Below are 19,805 nucleotides of genomic sequence, written 5' to 3' on the forward strand. Positions count from 1 at the left end.
CCCTTCAATGTGAACGCCATCACGTTGATGACTTAGTGTGTGTATCACATTAGCCCTTGGTAGTTTGTTTTTCAACTTCACTACCTGTTCCCCTAGCGTTTTGTGCTTAATTGTGCCACCTTTCGCATCTTTGAACCCATTTTGTCCACAGTGGTGTAAGTATTCATTGTATGACTGTACAGAGTAAAAGGAATCACACACTATTTGTTTGGGGAATTCTCGATCCATATTTACCTGTGCCAGTAACAGGGCTTTTAATTCTGCCAGCTGCACCATGCAGTCTCCTAGAGCCTGGGTTGTTGTACAACTCGGATGAAACTTTCTATCCTGCATGCGCCCTTTAACGATTGCGCATGCAGCGCTGGATTGCTGTTTACTCCCAATGGCCGGCTAAGCGGATCTGTCAGTGTAAATTATATATTCATACTGATCTAGAGGCAATATATCATTAGGGAGAGGATATTCTTGTTTGTAATGCAGGAATGCCTTTGTTTTGAGATTTGGGTCGTACCTGTATTCTACATCTGTTGCAGTAAGAGAATTTGCCCATTGTATCCATCTTGAATGTAAGGCTTTAGCGTTTGGAACGCTAGCCTTTGTAGCAACCTCTAAGGCCGGTACTAGGGTTATGACAATTATTCACTTTCCCTGAGCCAGTGCTCTTTCTCTCACTACAGCCGTCTGTACTGCTGTAAGAATCATTTCTGTTGATGCAAAGCACATCTCAGCATTTGTGTACAAATGTGATTTGTATGCTATTGGTACTGTTTTACCTTCATTATATGTTAGGTAGGTGTATCCTGATTGACCTGCAACTATTTTGTAATGATTTTAGAGGTTGTAGTATTGCACACTTTTCTAAAAAGTTAGCTGCTAAGCTTATCCTTTCACTTGAAAGATCATATCCCAGAAAAAAAGACATTGAGGTGGGCTATCTTTGATTTTTTTAAATTACATTTGTAGCCCTCAGAGGCAAATCCCAATATTATGGTATTTACTCTGTTCAAGTGTTCATCAAGGTCATCATCCGTTAGATAAATATCACCCACGTAGGACAATGCCTTTAAATTGCATTTAAAGTATTAGCAATAACATAAAATTTACATTAATAAACGTATATACCACCAACAAATATGTGTAACTTAATTCAAATATTAACATTAAGACATACAAATAGTTTACTTAATACTTCGAGTATATCAATAAATACAGATATTTTGCAGAATATGAAAACAATTTTAAACCATTTAAAGAATTCTATAATAATATTAACAGTAAATACAAATTAAAATTGAAAAACATATATTAACAAAAATATATAGGCCCTGATTTTGATGCTGGTCGCAAATCCTCTGCACACAGTGGAATGCCTTGCACAGTAGGGATTGAGTGGCCATGGCACAACATGATCTAACTCAGTTGTCCGCCTTGAACAAAAAACATATTTGCCAGCAGCATAGATAGAAAAACAGTTAACTTGAGAGCAACATGGTTGTCGACCATGAGTTATGTCATGTTATGTGCTTTCCACATCATAACTGGCGAATTTCAGCAAATAAGCCTCACCATACCTCATTTTTTTGACACTAAAATAACACAACAACAGTTGAATACAATAACACAATATTAACATCCAACAGAGCAAAACAGTGCAATAGAACAAGGTAGAATCTAACACACACAACAAACAAGAAAATTAAATGTATAAATACAAGGCAACAACAAGCCAACAATCAACCAAAGCACGATACAGTTGTAACACACAGGTATATGAGCACAGCAAAAACATCACAGTGCCATAATATAACAAAACAAAGCAACCACACAGCATAACACAACAAAACAACAATGAAATTGTGTTGGATTGATATTGGGTTGTTGTGGTGTTACTGTATTGTGCCATTATTGCCTAGTGCTACAGTTTTTGTGTTGTGTTGTTGTGGCTTGTCAAACTGTGATATGTTTTGTGTTTTTCTATGGTATTGGGTTATTGTGTTGCATTTTATTGTATTTGTGGTAGGTTTGAGTTGGATTATTACCTGTTGTGTTTGTTTGGATGCTATGTAGTTTTGGTATGTTGCAGTGTGTAATTGTGTTGTTATTTTGTTGTTATTCTGTTTTGTTGTGTTGGTATATTTTTATTTTTAAAGTTTTGTATAGCGGGAGCATGCCAAGCGGGTATCAGAGCGCTTTACATACGAGCTGAGGAAGACATAAGTAAATATAGGTAAAAAGCTGTGGGAGAAAAAAAATCAAAATATATATCAGGAACACATTAATATATTAGCGGGCGACACTGAAGTCGTAGCAAGTACCAGGTAGTGTAATAAAGAGCAAAACAAGATAGGAGACAAAAGGAGCGAAACTTCTAGTTCAGTGCAGTATTCAACTTTCACTTCCCTTTCGAAGGCAAATGTTGAGGGAATCAGTCTTGTTTCCACAGGTAGGGAGTTCCATATTCTAGGGGCTATTCCAGAGAATGTATGATTGTAGGTTTTTGTTTGTTTAAATTTCTTCGGCTTGATTAGTAGTGTGGTGGTGCTCCTAGAGGGCTGGGAGGCTCCTGATCGTTCGAGCATATTTGCCAAGTAAAGGGGAGTATGAGTCATTGATGCAATTTTTAACTGGATCCTTGATTCAAGCGGAAGCCAGTTGAGCGATTTCAGGTCCGGAGAGATGTGGTTGGTTTTCTTAGAGCCAGTGATGAGACTAGTCGCAGCATTCAGCGATGCTCTAAGGGGGGCTGAACTGAGTTTTGAAACCCCGCATAGAGTAGCACTGCCGAATTCTAGCCTGGAGATGACTAGTGCTTGCACAGCAGATGTGAAGTCATCTTGGGGAAGGTAGGGTTTGAGTTTGTTTAGGATGCTCAGTTGGTAGTTCGCTCCTTTGGTATATGCTCTGATGTGATCCTGCATGTTTAGGTTCTTATCGAGCACAATTTCTAGTGATTTCGTGAAACCAATGATGTGAGGTTTGCAGTTCAGAGCTGAGAGGTTTTTAATCTATTTCTCAACAATTGTGGTTTGTCTACCGGGAGAAATTAATTGGAATTCCGTTTTAAGGGCATTTAGTTTGAGGTGGTTAGTAGTTAGCCAATTAAGGGTTTTGTGGAGGGTTGCGTTGAGTGACTTGATATCTTCAGGGGAGGCGATTTCATGTACAGTTGAGTGTCGTCCGCATACTTGTGATATTGGATGTTTGAGGTTTTGAGGAGTACATTGAGTGGTTCTATGAAGGGGTTGAAGAGTGTGGGGGAGATTGATGACCCTTGGGGCACACCCAGCGAGCAGGGACTGGAGTTGGATAGGTTTTGATTAGATTTGATTCTCTGAGTTCTATTGTTGGGAAAAGAGGCAAACCATGGTAGAACAATGCTTGAGAGCCCGATCCTACATTCCAATAGGCTAAGTAGATTATCATGTTTGACAGTGTCAAATGCTGATAAGAGATCAAGTAGTATGAGTAGGCAAGACTCGCTCTGGTCAAGCAGGGTGAGCGCATCGTCCACTATATGAGTGATGGCCGTTTCAGTGCAGTGTCCGGGATGGAAGCCCAATTGGAATTGGTCAAGCCGTTGGAATTGCTCAATGTGTTTGTGCAGTTGTTTGTGTACACATTTCTCAAGTAGTTTTGCCAGGGTAGGGATGTTTGTGATTGGCCGATAGTTAGTCAAGTCTTCAGACTCTGCAGTGGTTTTTTGAGAATGGGGAGATCTAGGCCCTCTTTTAGGCAGTCAGGGAACACACCTTGCAGGAGAGATGAATTGATGATCTTGGACCAGAATGGGACTAGTGATCATATCATTTCTTTAAAGAAGTTGGGGGGAAGGGTATCATTGAAGTGATTTGAAGGATTCAGGGTTGAGAGAATGCTAAAGATGGGAGTGTCGTTGATGGGTGTGAAATGACTCCGAGGCATTGTTTTTAGTGGAATGACAGGGCAGAGTAGGAGCGTACAAGGGTAAGGAGAAGTCAGTAGAGGGTGAGAGATTGGTCAGGGCAGACTTTGGATCTGATTTGATCTTACTCGCCTTTTCAAGGAAGAAGTCGGCAACGTCATCGCAGTTTGGCAGAGGGCAAGAGATGAGAGGAGATTGAGCAGGAGTGTTATTGGTATATAAGTTAATCAGCTCAAACAACCTTTTCGGGCGAGTTTTGGCTTTGTCCAGTTGTGATTTGAAGAAGGTTGATTTCGCCATTCTGATGAATTTGTTGGATCTACTCCTTTTTAGTCTTAGAATTTTTAGTAGATCAGCGGATCTCCAAGCGCGTTTTGCTAATCTCATTCTGCGTCTGTCAGCATTTACGCTGTCGTTGAACCAAGGTTTGGATTCTGTGATGGCTTTTTATGGTGTTCATTTGCATACTTTAACAAATGCTGCAAAGTGACTACACGATAATAGCGAATCCGATTACAGCTCAAGTTAAAACCAACTATTTACCACTGTCAAAGATGATAGCATAATTCTGTTCAAATCGATGGCATAGACTAAGCCTTAAATAATACTTTCCATGCTTACTTTAAGTACTTTAAGTAATCAGACGTGAACTCAAAATGAGGCCAATGTGCGACCTCCAAGGCCGGTGATATTACAGCACAATTTCTTATTCCTCCCATGCTTATTAAACCTAACCTACTTTATAGTAGCTGTATCACTGGAGAAAATATACCTGTACCTTTAACCAAAAAAAGTTACTTTTGTTTGCATAACACATGTTTAAGTAAATCAGTGCATAGCTCTGAAAAATAAAAATCAAAAATATATATCTGTTGGTTATGGACTTTGGGCCCGATTACGTCTATGGACCCCCGTAGTCGCGTTGGCGGTCAGCACACCGCCTCAGTGGTTGTCCGACTGCCGTATTCAAGTGCGGCAGTGGGACCACTACAGGACTGCTGCACCTGCCGGGGGATCCGTGATCCCACAGCGGTGGCGCAGCGGTCGGAGGCTGCAATTTGCTGGCCAGTAAAGAATTGCAGTACTGCTACATTAGACAACTTTTATTCACTGTGGCAAGTTTACCAAACCGAAGTCTAGAATGGAATCGATGCCGGTCAGAAAGCCTCTGACAAGCTGTCGGATGGCTTTCCGCGTGACATCGAAATCAAGCCCTAGGTATATTTTCACATACGGTTTAGGTATAAGATATGTTCTAGATGGGATCAAATGCATCACCTTGACTTCTTTGTTTATAAGTAATTTTTTCCTTGTCCTAAGCTGATCATAGCCATAAGCCATGTTTCCATTATTGCTTTGAATAAACACTTCCAATTTCCAAAACGATATTTAGAGACTTCATTATTCCCTCTAGTTACCAGAGCTAATTCTATAATTTAAATTATGCTATTTTGAAATGCCATTGAATAGAAAGTCCTTTGTTGACAGCTTCTGTTAGTCTTCATAACCAGACCTATCCTGGGTTGCATCTCATTCTACCAGTTCTTAATTACAGAACATTCCAAAACTGTGTGTTGATATCCTGCGTGTTGTACCTTACATCTACTGCAATTATCTCCTTCTACGAGGCCAACTCTCACCATTTTTCTGGAGTCAACTGAAATTGTAATAAGAGTTAGCTTTTTGTTGTATTCACACAGTTTGCAGGAGGCAAACAGTTTTGGTACATTCCACAGATATACATTCTTACATTAAGATATGTATAGTATAGGTCAGATTTCTAATAACGTTTGATTTAGAAAGCAATTGTACATTTAAATGAATTGATTATCTATAGAAGTTGGAACAGTTTATGTCCTTGCCTATTCCACTCAATATCAGACAGTTTCCTACTTTTGAGACAATTTTGCAATCCTTCAAATTTCAGAGGATTTAGCTATACAATACATGGTTTCAAAGCATCTCTTTCAGTTCACAGTACTTATTTAATGTTCTGAAAAACTGAACTAATGTTTTACATATTACAAGATATGTAATTCTCTATTCATGTATCCCAGTGTTACAGGCGGTTCTGTAAAACTATATTTGGATTGTGCTAGAAAGGTTCTTTCAGAAATGTTACTAATCATTGCTATATGTCTGTTTAATCAGTCTCAACGAAGATCTGATAAAGCTCATACAGTCAGGATTTGCAAACTGCTTACTGTGCCGCCATGTAAAAGGAAAATTTATAGAAGGACAATCTTTATTCCTTTTTTGTAAGCAAATACGTTTTTCGGATTGTCGACTTCTAACCTGTTCTGCATCAGCATAAAACTAAAGATCGTGTGATAGTCTTTTTAAATGGGAAGAACAAGGCACCTTTCTGAAATTGCATTTTCATTCTCTTGAAAGCCATTGAGGAGTTTCTTTTTGGATATACCATATACATTGTGTCATGAGAAAGCCATAAAATTCATTATTCAGTTGGTATTGTGTGTCCTATATAACAGGAAAGCATGTTGAATAACCAGAAAGTTACAACTGTTTTAATTTTTTTATCTTCCTAATGACCATCAAACAGCCCCTCTTCTACAAAATTTCACTACACCCCTAATTTTACTGCTGCTGAAATCCACTGTTAACCCAGATTTTTTGTGGCACATAGGCATAGATTCATCAAGGACAAATCCGCTCGCAAAGGGGCAGATTCTGAGAATCTGCCCCTTTGCGACCGGTATTTGTGCATTTGGTATGCATCATCCCAAATGCATGAATCGTAAAATAAGAAATTGCAAAATTGAGATTACTTGCATTTATGGAATCTCAAATTGAGATTCCTTAAATGCAATGCATATAAGTTTAAAAAATAGCGATTTCGCTAATATGGCTCGCAAATTACCATGAAGTTGACCTTCATGGTAATTTGCAAAAACTTTGAAAAATGCACTACAGTGCATTTTTCAAAGTTTCATGTTGAGCACACACATGCCCTAAGGGCATTTGTGTGCGCCACATATGTGCACAGATCAATTTCAGGGGTGCAACAGGGTGTCCTTTGGACACCCCTGCACCCTTGAAATAGCATTCTCAATTTGCGATTTGCTAATTGTGATTCGCAAATTGACAATGTCTTCCCATTCATTCCTAAATGAATGGGGAGGTATTCCTTAATTGCATTTTGCTATTCCTTAATAGTGAATCGTTATTTTTCGCTATTAAGGAATAGCAAAATGGGTTCTTGATGCATCTGGGGGTAATTTCCATCTGTGGGCTGTGAATGTCCGCAAATCCTGATTTTAGGGATAAAGTTCTGGGACTTACAGTTTTAATGAATTGACCTGAAATGAATTTAGACAAAAATCGATCTGTTTGTGACTTATTAAGCTTAACAGTGGAAAAACGGAGCTCATGATCCTGGGCAATACATTAAGATTCAAATCCAGCACCATGTGGCCAGCTTGTATGGGCCCAATACCGGACCCTAAGACCAAGCTAAAGAGCCTGGGCATCTGGTTAGATCACGACTTGACCTTCAGGGTGCAGGCCAGGAAGACAGTGGCCATTTGCTATGGTCTGCTCGGAATGGCCCGCAAAGAGCTCTCTCTCCTCCCTTTCCAGGCCAAAAAAATATGAATCCAATCACTCGTACTTTCCAGTATAGACTATGGAAACGCCTTATATCTTGGTGCCCAAATTGCAGTAGTCACGAAACTCCAGATCATACAAAACTGTGCGGCCAGACTTTTGATGGTAGTTTCTAATCGCCATTCTGCAAAACCTGCACTTCACTCCCTTCATTGGCTACCGGTGCAGGAAAGAATCAGCTTCAAGGCTCTGTGCATTGTCCATAAATCCTTGCAAGGGATCAGGCCTTCCATAAACTCGGTCAAAAAACACGGGGGGAGGGTCTAAAGGGACAGTTTAATGACCCCAACGTGCTACAGTCCCTGAGAACAATACCAACAAAAGAGTAGCAGGAAGTCAAAATGAACTAAGTATCAACCTATTGTATGCCTCAAAAGAACAACCAACATAAATTACTGGTGTATGGAAAAACAACAATGGGACCACTCAGATCTTCAAGAGAAAAATTCCCATCAGTCACCATCCGATTCCGCCCTTCATCATCTGGGAACTGTCACTCTCAGAAACAAGAGGTACTCACAGTGGACCGGTCGGTTGTTAATGACCTAATCACACCTGCATAGTACTATGGTGAGGGGGAAAAAACTCAAAGAGAGTTGTGTGGTGACTAAAAGCAGTGCTAGAACTAGTGAAGTGCTGTGTGCAAAAGTGAAGAGTGCAATATAAAATTAGGTAGGGAAGTGAAAAAGATTATTTATTGAAGAATCACCTCACTCCTAAGATAAAACCATGAGTGCGTTAGTGGTTTGAACAAATAACCACTGATGGTAAAAGGTCGACATGTTTCTGCAGACTTACAAGACCAAAAATGTATCCAGCTGCTTCCTCAGGACCAAGAACGCTACTGCTTTAAACATACAACAAAATATATCAAAAAAGGAAGAAAACAGATATCACCTGGATTCCAGTGAATCTATCCTTCTCCTGGCAATTTGGGCAGGAGAGAAAATCCCACCTCACCTGGCAAACAGCGCAGGTAAAACAGGGCACCGCTCTCTCCGTCGGTACCCCGGGCGTCCCTCTGGGCTGTCGTGGGAGCCCAGAGGGACGCCCGGGGTACCGACGGAGAGAGCGGTGCCCTGTTTTACCTGCGCTGTTTGCCAGGTGAGGTGGGATTTTCTCTCCTGCCCAAATTGCCAGGAGAAGGATAGATTCACTGGAATCCAGGTGATATCTGTTTTCTTCCTTTTTTGATATATTTTGTTGTATGTTTAAAGCAGTAGCGTTCTTGGTCCTGAGGAAGCAGCTGGATACATTTTTGGTCTTGTAAGTCTGCAGAAACATGTCGACCTTTTACCATCAGTGGTTATTTGTTCAAACCACTAACGCACTCATGGTTTTATCTTAGGAGTGAGGTGATTCTTCAATAAATAATCTTTTTCACTTCCCTACCTAATTTTATATTGCACTCTTCACTTTTGCACACAGCACTTCACTAGTTCTAGCACTGCTTTTAGTCACCACACAACTCTCTTTGAGTTTTTTTCCCCCTCACCATAGTACTATGCAGGTGTGATTAGGTCATTAACAACCGACCGGTCCACTGTGAGTACCTCTTGTTTCTGAGAGTGACAGTTCCCAGATGATGAAGGGCGGAATCGGATGGTGACTGATGGGAATTTTTCTCTTGAAGATCTGAGTGGTCCCATTGTTGTTTTTCCATACACCAGTAATTTATGTTGGTTGTTCTTTTGAGGCATACAATAGGTTGATACTTAGTTCATTTTGACTCCCTGCTACTCTTTTGTTGGTATTCTTCCATAAACTCGGCCATGATCCGCCCCTACAAGGCCAATGGGAAATTACGCGCGATGAGGTCCCCAGGATTAAGAAGGCCAGAAGCGGTGGACGGCTTTTCTCATATAACGCTGCCAAACTCTATAACTTCCTGCCACTGTGTCTTCACAGGGAACCTAGCCATCTTGTCTTTCGAAAACAGCTGAAGAAATTATTGTTCCCCTAACGTCCTGCTTCCTCTCTCTTGCTCAGCCCAGCGCTGGGATGCCCCCATGGGTAGCCATGCGCTATCTAAATATTTTTCATTTCATTTATAAATTTCACTTTCTTATGGAAAACACTTTGGCCCTAATTACAATGTCGGTCGATCATAGTGAAAACGGACTGCCCGACAATGAATCAGCAGTCTCGCTTCTACAATTATGATGGGACCGCCTTCATGGTGGTCAGAAAGGGTATATTTATATTGAAACTTGTGCTGCGGGTTGCAGCTCCAGCCCCAATGGAAAATATACACTTTTAAAACATCTTTGCACTGTGTGGCAGGCTCCAGGGATGTTTAGGGGGCACAATAAGTGCCCCCCAAACCCCATAGCCGAGGGCCAGAGGGTAAGGGGGAACTGCTAGGGGCCCCCAAAGTCACTTTCTGATAGCCTTTCTATGTCGGAAAGGCCGACATGGAAAAACTGTGGGAAAGGAACATCATAATCTAGACGGTTATTTTGGGATTATCTGTCCTTCCAATACTTCAACTGGCTCCTAGAGCCTGTCGGAAGCAGAGCGGAATTCCCCCGCGGGTTTCTCTCCACCGCCTGTATCGTAATACAGCGGTCAGATGGAAAACTATAAAGTCAGGCAGAAAGCCTCCGACAATCTATCGGATGACTTTCTGCCCGACATCATAATCAGGCCTTTCATAAATTGGACCATATCTCTTTAGGTACATGTTGTATCACAACAAACATCAGTTATAATGTATTGTTCATTATGTTTAACTCATCCGCACATATTGTTATGTAATGGTTATTTTTTATTTCAGGTCATTAATATTCCAGAGTATCACCCGGGAGAAATGGTAGATACAGTGAGACTCGGGAAAAGACGAACTGTGTTTAAAACGGAGGACTCTGTGTTAAGTGAGTGATTTGATATGTTCTCTGTCTGCTGCTGATTTTTTTAAGAGACAGTGAGCAAGCGTCTGTCCTGAAATATAGTGCTAAGGATCTGCGTCTTTGTTGCAGAATGCATGTTCATCCTGTGTTATAATAAAAAATTTGATATGTCATGTTGGAAATTAAAAATGCCTCCTGTGAGTGATACGATGCAAACATAAGTCACAAATGGAACTTTGGTGACAGCAAGATGCGTTCAACAATGCCCCCAGTTGCGGCTTTCATACAACATTTCTGAAGTGTGGAAGGTGAAGAATTGATCATTTATTTTTGCATGTTTACTTTCTAAACACATCAACCTATATTTGAACTAGAGAGTATGCAGGTGCAAATTGTGAAAGGTTGTGATTGAAATGTTTATAAACATTTTTATTTTATGTATCAGCACTTGCTGCATTGGCGTGTGCTATGTGTGTAAAATCAAATGTTTAAATAATCATGTAGTATAAATCATGGGGGTGTTTGAGTTTTTTGATTGTAGGTGGGGCCTGTGGTAAATTTAGAGCCCCACAAGAAAGAGTCAAATTCCATATTCATTCATTTATTCATTGATAAACTGACAGAAGCAATATAGTTTTATGTTTTAAGAAGCACATACAATCTGTAGATAGTTAAGGGCCTGATTAGGGCCAAATAACGAGTTTGGTGGTCCATGGGACCGCCCAACTTACGTTGGAGGTGTGGTGGCAGTCGGGGACCGCCGCATTGGTGGTCCAACTTCCATATTACAACTAAGGCGGTCAGACCGCCATAAAACTGCTGCAACTGCCTAGGATAAGCAATCCCTGGCTGTGGTCAGAAGCTTCAGTATGATTGGCATGCTGCTGCAGCACGGCCAAGCATATTTGGAGTTTCCTCACTGCCACAGTTTTTATCACAGTGAGGTCGCTGTGAAAACTTTGGCAGTGAGGAAACAAAGGGGACACTACAGGGCTCCATGTTGCCTCAGGGCCATAGGATACATGCAGGGGGCACTTAGTGTGCACTTCTGTCGGCATACACCCCCTTTCCCACACGACATGGACTGCACAGTCCATATGAAACAGGAACGGGCTTTGGCGCTCCCATTGCAGTACATTTTTAAGAGGCATCAATGTGGGAATGGCAAAGGACCGCCCGCCATACCACAAGGTAACTCATAATCTGGAGGGTGGGCAGCGGTGAGGTTTGGTGGTGTAGGAGCAGGGTGGTGGCATGGCGTCCCGCTCCCACACTGCCAAACTCATAATCAGGTGGACCTGTTATTCCATCACAATGGTGCTGGATACCCCATCCACCTAAGTATAATCCAATGGGTTTTATATTTTGGTGGATAGGATATCTGTCGCCGTTGTGATGGAGTAACACATCTGCTGAAATCTAAATCAGGCCCTTAGACTTTTGAAGCAGCTGTTCGCAAGGTATAAATAGCAATGGACACAGAGAGCAATCATATGTTCAGGTTTGATTATCTTTCGTGAAGGGAATGCCATTAAAAAAGAGTAAGTGTGAAGTATCGTAGAGTTTCTTGTTGCTTTCGTTATCTAAATATATTTTTTTGGTAAGAGACTGAAGACTGAGGGCCTGGTTACGAGTTTGGAGGTCCTCCTGTGGGCCCTCCACAACTGCGCCCACAGGAGGACCACCAAGTCTGTGGTGCGCCTGCCAAATTACGCCTTTAATCCATGGCGGGCGGGCAGTGTGGCAGCAGTCTCACAGAGGTGTCTGTTTAAGGCTCATAGAAGAGCCTTAACAGCAAACCACTGCCATTACAGTGCTGGCAGCATGTTCCTGCACTGTGTGGCATGCACCATGTCAGGTATGCCATACCATGCAGGAACAGAGGTGCAATTATAGGGGTTTAGGCCCTTTGCATGCACCCTCAGGCCCAGAAGTGACAGGGGGCCCGGTTGCCTCGTCACCAAACCTTTTGATGGCGGACCCACTACCATGAAATGGACAGCAGACAGGCAACTTGTAATATGCTCGGTGGTGCTGAAGTAGCACTGCCAGCATATTACTGCACCACCTCTGCAGGATCCTGGATCCTTCCAGTGACGGCGGTCCTTTGGCGGTCAGAAGGCCACATTCAAAATGCCCTGGGCGGACTTGCTGTGGTCAAACCGCCACTACGAGTGCACCCGTTCTGAGGACTGCTGTACTCATAATGAGGCCCTCAGACTAAGGGCTCCATTTACAGTTTGGCAATAGGGTACTCTGCCACAAATGTCGCAGAGTGTCTTGTTAGCCAAACTGACAGTCTGTCCACTTTATTCAGTCAGTGGATTGTGATGTTTCCCACACCTGCACCTGCTGACTCTGTCGACAATAACCATACACAATGACCTAATGGAGTTGGGTCCGTCGGGGTCAGGACAAAAGACCATCCGTTCTGTTTAGAACATATGGTCTGTTGCATTTTGTTTCTGTTTGGGACCAACAGGGAAGCTTTGCAGCCCCAAACAGAAAAAATAAAAACACAACCCTTCAGGCCAGTCATTAGTATCTTGTTTTAAAAAACAAACTCCCATTTTGAAAGTTTGTTTTTGAAAAAAGAAAACGTTTGCTGGGCTTCTGCATAAAACATGATGGCTGCCCATCAAATTTTCAGTGCTCTGAAGGTATAGATCTCTTCATGCCAGCACAGATCATTAAATATGGTGGGCAGTAGTCTGGTCAGGGTGACAGGGATAATGGAGGAGGACGTAGGCAGCCCCATCCCCTAAAAGAGGGGCAGACGATTGGGGGAAATAGTTAGTTTCCAAAAATGTTGGAAATTATTTTACGTGTATGACATCATCTGTGTAAAACATGGTTTTCTAAATCACTAGTTTTAGTGCTCTAAAGCATCCAAGTATACTTTATGTGTATATGTATAAGTTTGTATGTATGCTGGTGTGTGTGTGTATATAGGTGCATGTCACATAGGAGCATGGCTGCCATTGTCCATATGTATATATTTTGTATCAAATTGATTGTAAAAACAGTTTAGTTTTTGCATGTGCTAAATGGCTGCTGCACAGCGGCCTAGTCAAGCCAAGGGTACACCTGTAAAATCTCCATGCAGTCTCCTTCATTATGGGTTCACTGTGGGTGAGGCCCAGATTATGAGACTCCCCCACAGTAAAAGCTTAACAATTAGGTGCTCAAAAAGCAAAAAATCTGGGCGGCCCATAGTGACAGAACCACCTTCTAACAGAGCGAATCAAAAAAGAGCTCTGTTTTTGAAAGTTTTGAGACAGAGAGGATGTAGCCTTATGGCTTGAGAGGTCAACCTCGCACCTGGTGAACATGGTTTGAGTCTCAGTAGGGACGCTCAACATCCTGTGATTCTGGGCAAATCACTTAATCTCCCAGGGCCTAACAAAAATGAATGTGTCCATCTGTAATGAAACTGGTGCGCCAGTAAAGCGCTCTGAAACCTGATATCTTCGGGTCGAGTTTGGGCTATATAAAACATTTCCTATGGAAACACCACCTTAACTATAACTACTGATTGGCAACCACCACTGGGTAATTTAGAGAGACCGAAAGAGTGAAGAGAGAAAGTTAGAGTGAACAAGAGATAGAGAACCAGATAGGGTAAACCCCATTTGGTGAACTATTAATTCAATCTGGCTAGTATTGGATGGGCTTGACTGCTTTAAAGGCTTAGGGCAGCATTAAAGGCTTTGGGGCAGATTAATTGTTGGTTTGTGCCCAGTCCTTTGCAGTTGTGGAGCCGCTTTGCTGTAGGTGTTCAGATCCCTGCTTCTTAGCATCTCTAGATGCAAAACCATGTGTTTTAATAAAGCGTTGTGCAGAACACCTTATGTACTACAGTTCCTTCCTTCTATTTACCACTCAAACAAACCTTTATCCCTCACCGGCTCATATGTACGTCTCATGCTTAAATTGTTTAGTGAGGGGAGAGAGATGGCGTCCTGGGCCACCTGAGGTTTTTTTTTACAAATAGACAGTCGATGACGCAGTAAATTATGATCCCACTTGCTTTTTCTGCTGGACATGGTTTATTACATAGCTGTGAGCCTTTCATTCACTGCAGATCATTACATTACACATTATATGCAAGTAGCATTATTGAGCAGGTCATTGTAAAGAAACAAAAGCTCCCTTCTAAACTATTCTGTGGCGTGCTCTATTTTCAAGTAAAAGTAGAGAATTAATCCAATGCTTCACACGCAGATAATTGTGAGAAAATAAATTGGCTTGCCACAATGCAAAAACCAAACGCCTTGTTGAACTGCTGCGCGATGGGGCTCTGGAGGGTTTCCACACAGGAAACAAAGGATGCGATGTATGACAAAAGAGGACTCAGCTGGATGCGATAAAGGAATGTCAATTGCAGGGGGGCGCCTGCAGTCACAAAAAGATTCAATATATTGAGCAAAGGCATAAAATATTCAGCATTTTCACTGCTAGTGCATGAAGTATTAATACCTTTAGCTGCCAGTTCCGACTCCAAAAAAAATATATTTTTGTAACCCTCCTAGATTGACTTTCGATGTTTGGAATTAGATAGTTGTTTTTTGTATTTATTAGATTGCAACCAGCAGGGCTCGGAAGGGCCAAACTTGCAAACATAAGCTGTGCAATAACGGATTAAAAAAATGTCTTATGTATAGGACCATACCCAATCCCACCCTCAACTCAGCCCACCCCATTCATCAGGTAGGTCCTATCAAAATGTTCATCAGTCAGTCTAGGCACTCGTTCCAACCAGCTCATCGCAGGTACGGGTTCTCAGGCAGAAATATAGACAACGGCGCCCAGAAATCTTTTGGTCTTGAGGTAGAAGGTAGGTCTTCAGCATATATCTCCATTTTTTCTTTACAGTGCACCTAGGAGATCGCGAATCCACTTCAACAACGTGGGGCCCTCTTGGCGCCCCAGTGCATTGCGACTGCACGCTTAGCAAACAGGGTAAATATACAACAATACATATATTACATGGTTTAATCTTTTTTACCAACCCTAGCATGCACAATTCGGGTGTACATTCAATCCCTTTGAGTGTTATTTCAGTGAGCACCTGTACAACTTGCTGCCAAAAATCTCAAATATAACTGCGCAGCCCCACGCCAGGTGCATGAAGTCTGCTCCGTCTTGCCCACACCTGGTGCACCTTGCATCCTCCCACAGCCCATATCTCCACAACTGCATAGGTGTGTAATACAACTGGTGTATGTACTTCAAGTGTATAATGTGAAGGTTACAATTAGCAGTCAGGCGACGAGTCAACCCACAGCAGAACTTCCAACTCTCCTGTGTCAAGGGGGTCTCGAGAACCACATTCCATTTATCAAGTGAAGGGGCGTCCGCAAGGCCATTTTCCCTTTGGGAAGCGTTATATAACATGTTGATTAGCCCTCTACTCTCCGCCCGCCCCCCCAAGACCGCCTTAAAGGTTTCAGGGTTTTTGGCTCTGCGGGAGACTCAGGGTAAAGGGACCGAACCGCCAGGCGCACCCTGGAAAATGTAAATCCAAGTATTCCGTTATACATTTGTCCTGACTGAAAATCAGCAAGAGATATAAAAGAGCCATTCAGGTATAAGTCGGCAAGCTATGTGACCCCTGCCTTTTGCAGTACCATTAGTGCCCCCTGTTCCTGGGCCACAGAGATACCCGGATGAGCAGCAATCGGCATATCAGTGGCATATATATACTCCAGCCGTGCGCTTTGAGCAAGGGTCTTCCACGCCCCAGCACTGCACTTGACCAAATGAATCTCCTTCCCCAGGGCGCCCTCCCCACCCAGCAGGACCGTGGTAGTTAGTGGGTCAGATGCGCAGTAGCTGGCTCCAAAGCAGTGCACAGTAGATCATGTTGTGGGAAATACAATAATGTGCAAATTGCGCATGGGCGCACAAATAATACAAACGCAGATCTGGCGCCTCAAAGCCACTGCGGTCAAATGGTAGTGTTAGAGTGTTCCAGCTGCATCTTGGCTGCTTTCCAGCCCATACCAGCAACAGTAGACAAGACTGCAGTGATTTAAAAAATGCCACATTCATTCAGATAGGAATATTGACAAATAAACAAAGACATTTGGGCAATATAGTAATTTTTACTACGGCTATCCTATCTGCAATCGAAAGGGGCAAGCGGAACCAGCGTGAGACTTGTAAAGTGATTTTAGTGATGGCACAGGACCTCCTCTGGATCCCTGTGAACCCATATCCCCAGATATTCCACCGGGTCAGTTGACGACGAAAGCTGAAATTCCAGTGCAGTCTCCTGAGTGCCGCTGGTTAGCGGGAACACTGTGGACTTTGCCCAGTTTATTCCAGACCCATATACCTCTCATATACTACAAATTCACATGTGCCCGGCTCATGGACGTATAGCATAATATTGTCAACGTACAAAGAGATAGATAGCGGGGCTTACTAAACCTCAGAGCGGCATCCGCATGTTTTTGTCGGATCTTGCAGGCTAAAGATTCAAGTGCCAGAGAGAAAAGCATCGGGGACAGGAGACATCCCTATCTGGTGGCTCTGTTTATTGGAAAGGTGTCTGTAACCCATCCATTAACCCGCAACCTGGCCATCGGCTCAGCATAGAGCAAATGCACCCATTTCAGAAAGAATGGCAGCATACCCATTCTCTACAAAACAACAAACATATACCCATATTGCAGTGAATCGAAGGCTTTTGCCGCATCCAGCAGCACCGCAACTGCCGGGAAGTCTGATTCCAGATAGTGTAAAACTGCGAATATGGTTTGCAGATTTTGAACAGTTGCCCACTTAGGGGTGAATCCCGACTGATAAGGGAGAATCAGCTTGGGGACCAGTGGTAGCAATCTATTTACAATTATTTTCACCAGAATCTTAGTGTCAATATTAACTAACGACAATGGCCTGTATGACTCACATTTATTTGCCTCCTTCTTCAGACTTTAGCAGTGTGACAATAAGAGGATCCCTTAGAGAGGGAGGCAGCGTACCGGACTCATATGCTTCAGCATATACATCCATGAATCTCAGTGCTAGATCCTCAATATAGGCCTTATAAAACTCACTGGGTAACTCGTCCAGACCCGAGGCTTTGCATGTGGGAAGGGACATTATAGCTCCCTTAGCATAATCCAGATCGAAAGGTTGCGTTAAGCATTCCTGGTGGCCCTCTGAGTGCCACCTAAGTGAGAAGTCCTCCAGATAACTGGAGACCTTCTCATGGCTCACTGAGGGTCTAACCCCATATAGTTTGGTGTAAAAATCTAAGAATATCTTGCTAATGTGCGATGTGGAGTGCCACACGACAGTGTCCCCTTCCAACATCTCAACCATACGCTCCTGCCCCCTCGGTAATGAAACCTTGTGAGCCAGCGAGTGGCTGGACCTACCACCCTCACCATAATACCGTGCTTTACACCTTCTACATCTGTGCAGGATCTCTTGATCAACTGTGTGGTTATGTTCTGAAATCAGGTCCCTGATTCATGCAAGTATCACTGGTGTAGGGTTTGACTCATACTTGCGCTCCAGCACCGAGATCCATGCTGCTAACCCACAAATTCTATTTCGGAGATCCTTCAGTTCTCCCCCCTGCGCCACAATGCATTCCCCACGAATGATCACTTTAAATGCCTCCCAAAGAGTCCCCGCTCTGTCAACCAATCCCTGATTCTCAGCCAAAAAAATTCTAATGGCATTTCCTATTGAAACCCGAAAGATGGAGTCAGTTGAAGAGGCCTGCTGCAGCCTCCACTGGAACGGGGCTCTATCACACTCAGGGACGCGCAGCTTCAGCAAACCCGGGGAAGGATCTGAGAGCATTTTTGCCAAGTGATTGATTGAAACAGTCCAGGGGCATGCTTCCTCGGACGCCAGCCAATAGTCTAGTTCGGATCATGACCCATGCACGGTGGAGACAAATATGCTCTCCCTGGTATCGGTGTTTCGGAGTCTCCATATATCCCTAAGGCCCTCAGCCCCCATTAGCTTGAACAATACCTGTGCAGCCTGCTTCCCACGTCCTACTGCATTTTGTGAATGGTCTAGGCTAGTATCCATGCATATATTGAAGTCACTACCCCAGAGCACCACTGCGGGGGAAAATGAGGAAATACGTCTCCATACATCATTGAAAAAGGCAGGATTATCAATATTGAGCCCTTATACATTTACCAGTAATACTGTTGTGCCTCACAGTTTACCCATAGCTATAGCTACTCTGCCCTGCTCATCCACCTCAGACCTAAGCAGAGTAAACGGTGGACTTGTCTTGACTAAAATCAACACACCTCTACAGTAAGAGTAATACGATGCTGCTACTTGCACCGCCGACCACCTAGCCCCCACATTTTTCTCCGTATATTTGGTGAGATGCGTTTCCTGGAAAAAAGCAACCTGCACATCCTGCCTATCTAAGTAAGCTAAAACATTTCAAATCTTTTTAGGGTTATTAAGCCTATGTGCATTCCAAGTTAAGAACTTTACAGTACTACCCGGACCTGCAATAAACCATTACAATAGTAGATATCTCCTGCATTTCCCACATGCGCATGTCGTATTATCAAAAGGACTGCACCCTCTCTGCCCCATACCTTTAGTTCCCCCACCCCTCCTCCCCCCACCCACTTAAGCACCCCCAACTTGCTAAAGACATCCCAATCAAACAAGAACAACCCCCCCATAAACATAGCATCAAAGAAACCAAACAGGGCACACCCATCAGGAAACATTAGAGTGCATTATGCCTCTCTACAGTCAGGGAGGTGGCTGACCTGTCCCATCCTGGCGGCATGTCGTCACAGTCAGATCTCCTGGTCTGCAGGGCCACAGTGAAATCACCAGTTATGCGAACATGTGATGCCCGCAAAAAGTGAGCCCACATTCCAGACATAGTCATGTAGGCAGCTCCCTACAGGTCACCGCCTCTCACTCTGTATATAGCAAAACATAATCCGAAACATACTTTTCCTTCTCATCAGGTTCATTAGTGGCTTTATTGTCAGCGCTTTTTCAAGGTTTTAGCATGATCCATTGCAGCTTTTGGGTTGCTGAAAATCTTGGAGGCACCATCCGGGCCAATCCTAAGGCGAGCTGGGTAGAGCACGGCGTAGGGGTCTCCTCCGCCATAAGCAGCTTTTTAATTGGCACAAACCCCCTCCTGGCTGCCTAAACCGCTGTTGTAAAAGTCCTGAAAGAAGGCCAGTACATTTCCCTGGTAGGGAATGGAGCCTTTTTCTCTGGCAATTCGAAGAATTTAGTCCCGATCCCTATAGTTTAATAAACAAGCTATGATGGGGTGTGGCGGTGCACCAGGAATCAGAAGGGCCACCAGCGAGCGGAGTGCACATTCCTCTATTAGCATCTGAGATAAACTGTCCTCACTAAATATGTCTTTAAGTATCGCCTCAACAAAGATCTCCATTTTACCT

The 19,805-nt window shown here is 43.1% G+C and overlaps 1 protein-coding gene across 2 annotated transcripts in view; it reads left to right on the forward strand.

Annotated features, from left to right (window-relative positions):
• CTPS2 (CTP synthase 2) overlaps window positions 1-19,805 on the forward strand; it is a 1,454,337-nt gene that overhangs the window by 894,392 nt on the left and 540,140 nt on the right. For both annotated transcript variants that reach the window (XM_086934328.1, XM_086934329.1), the window contains exon 14: window positions 10,305-10,401. In XM_086934328.1, coding sequence (XP_086790454.1) covers window positions 10,305-10,401 — 97 coding nt within the window. The remainder of the gene's footprint in view (window positions 1-10,304; window positions 10,402-19,805) is intronic.

The sequence above is a fragment of the Lissotriton vulgaris genome, chromosome 8 (genome assembly GCF_964263255.1).
Source record: "Lissotriton vulgaris chromosome 8, aLisVul1.2, whole genome shotgun sequence".
Classification (NCBI taxonomy): domain Eukaryota; kingdom Metazoa; phylum Chordata; class Amphibia; order Caudata; family Salamandridae; genus Lissotriton; species Lissotriton vulgaris.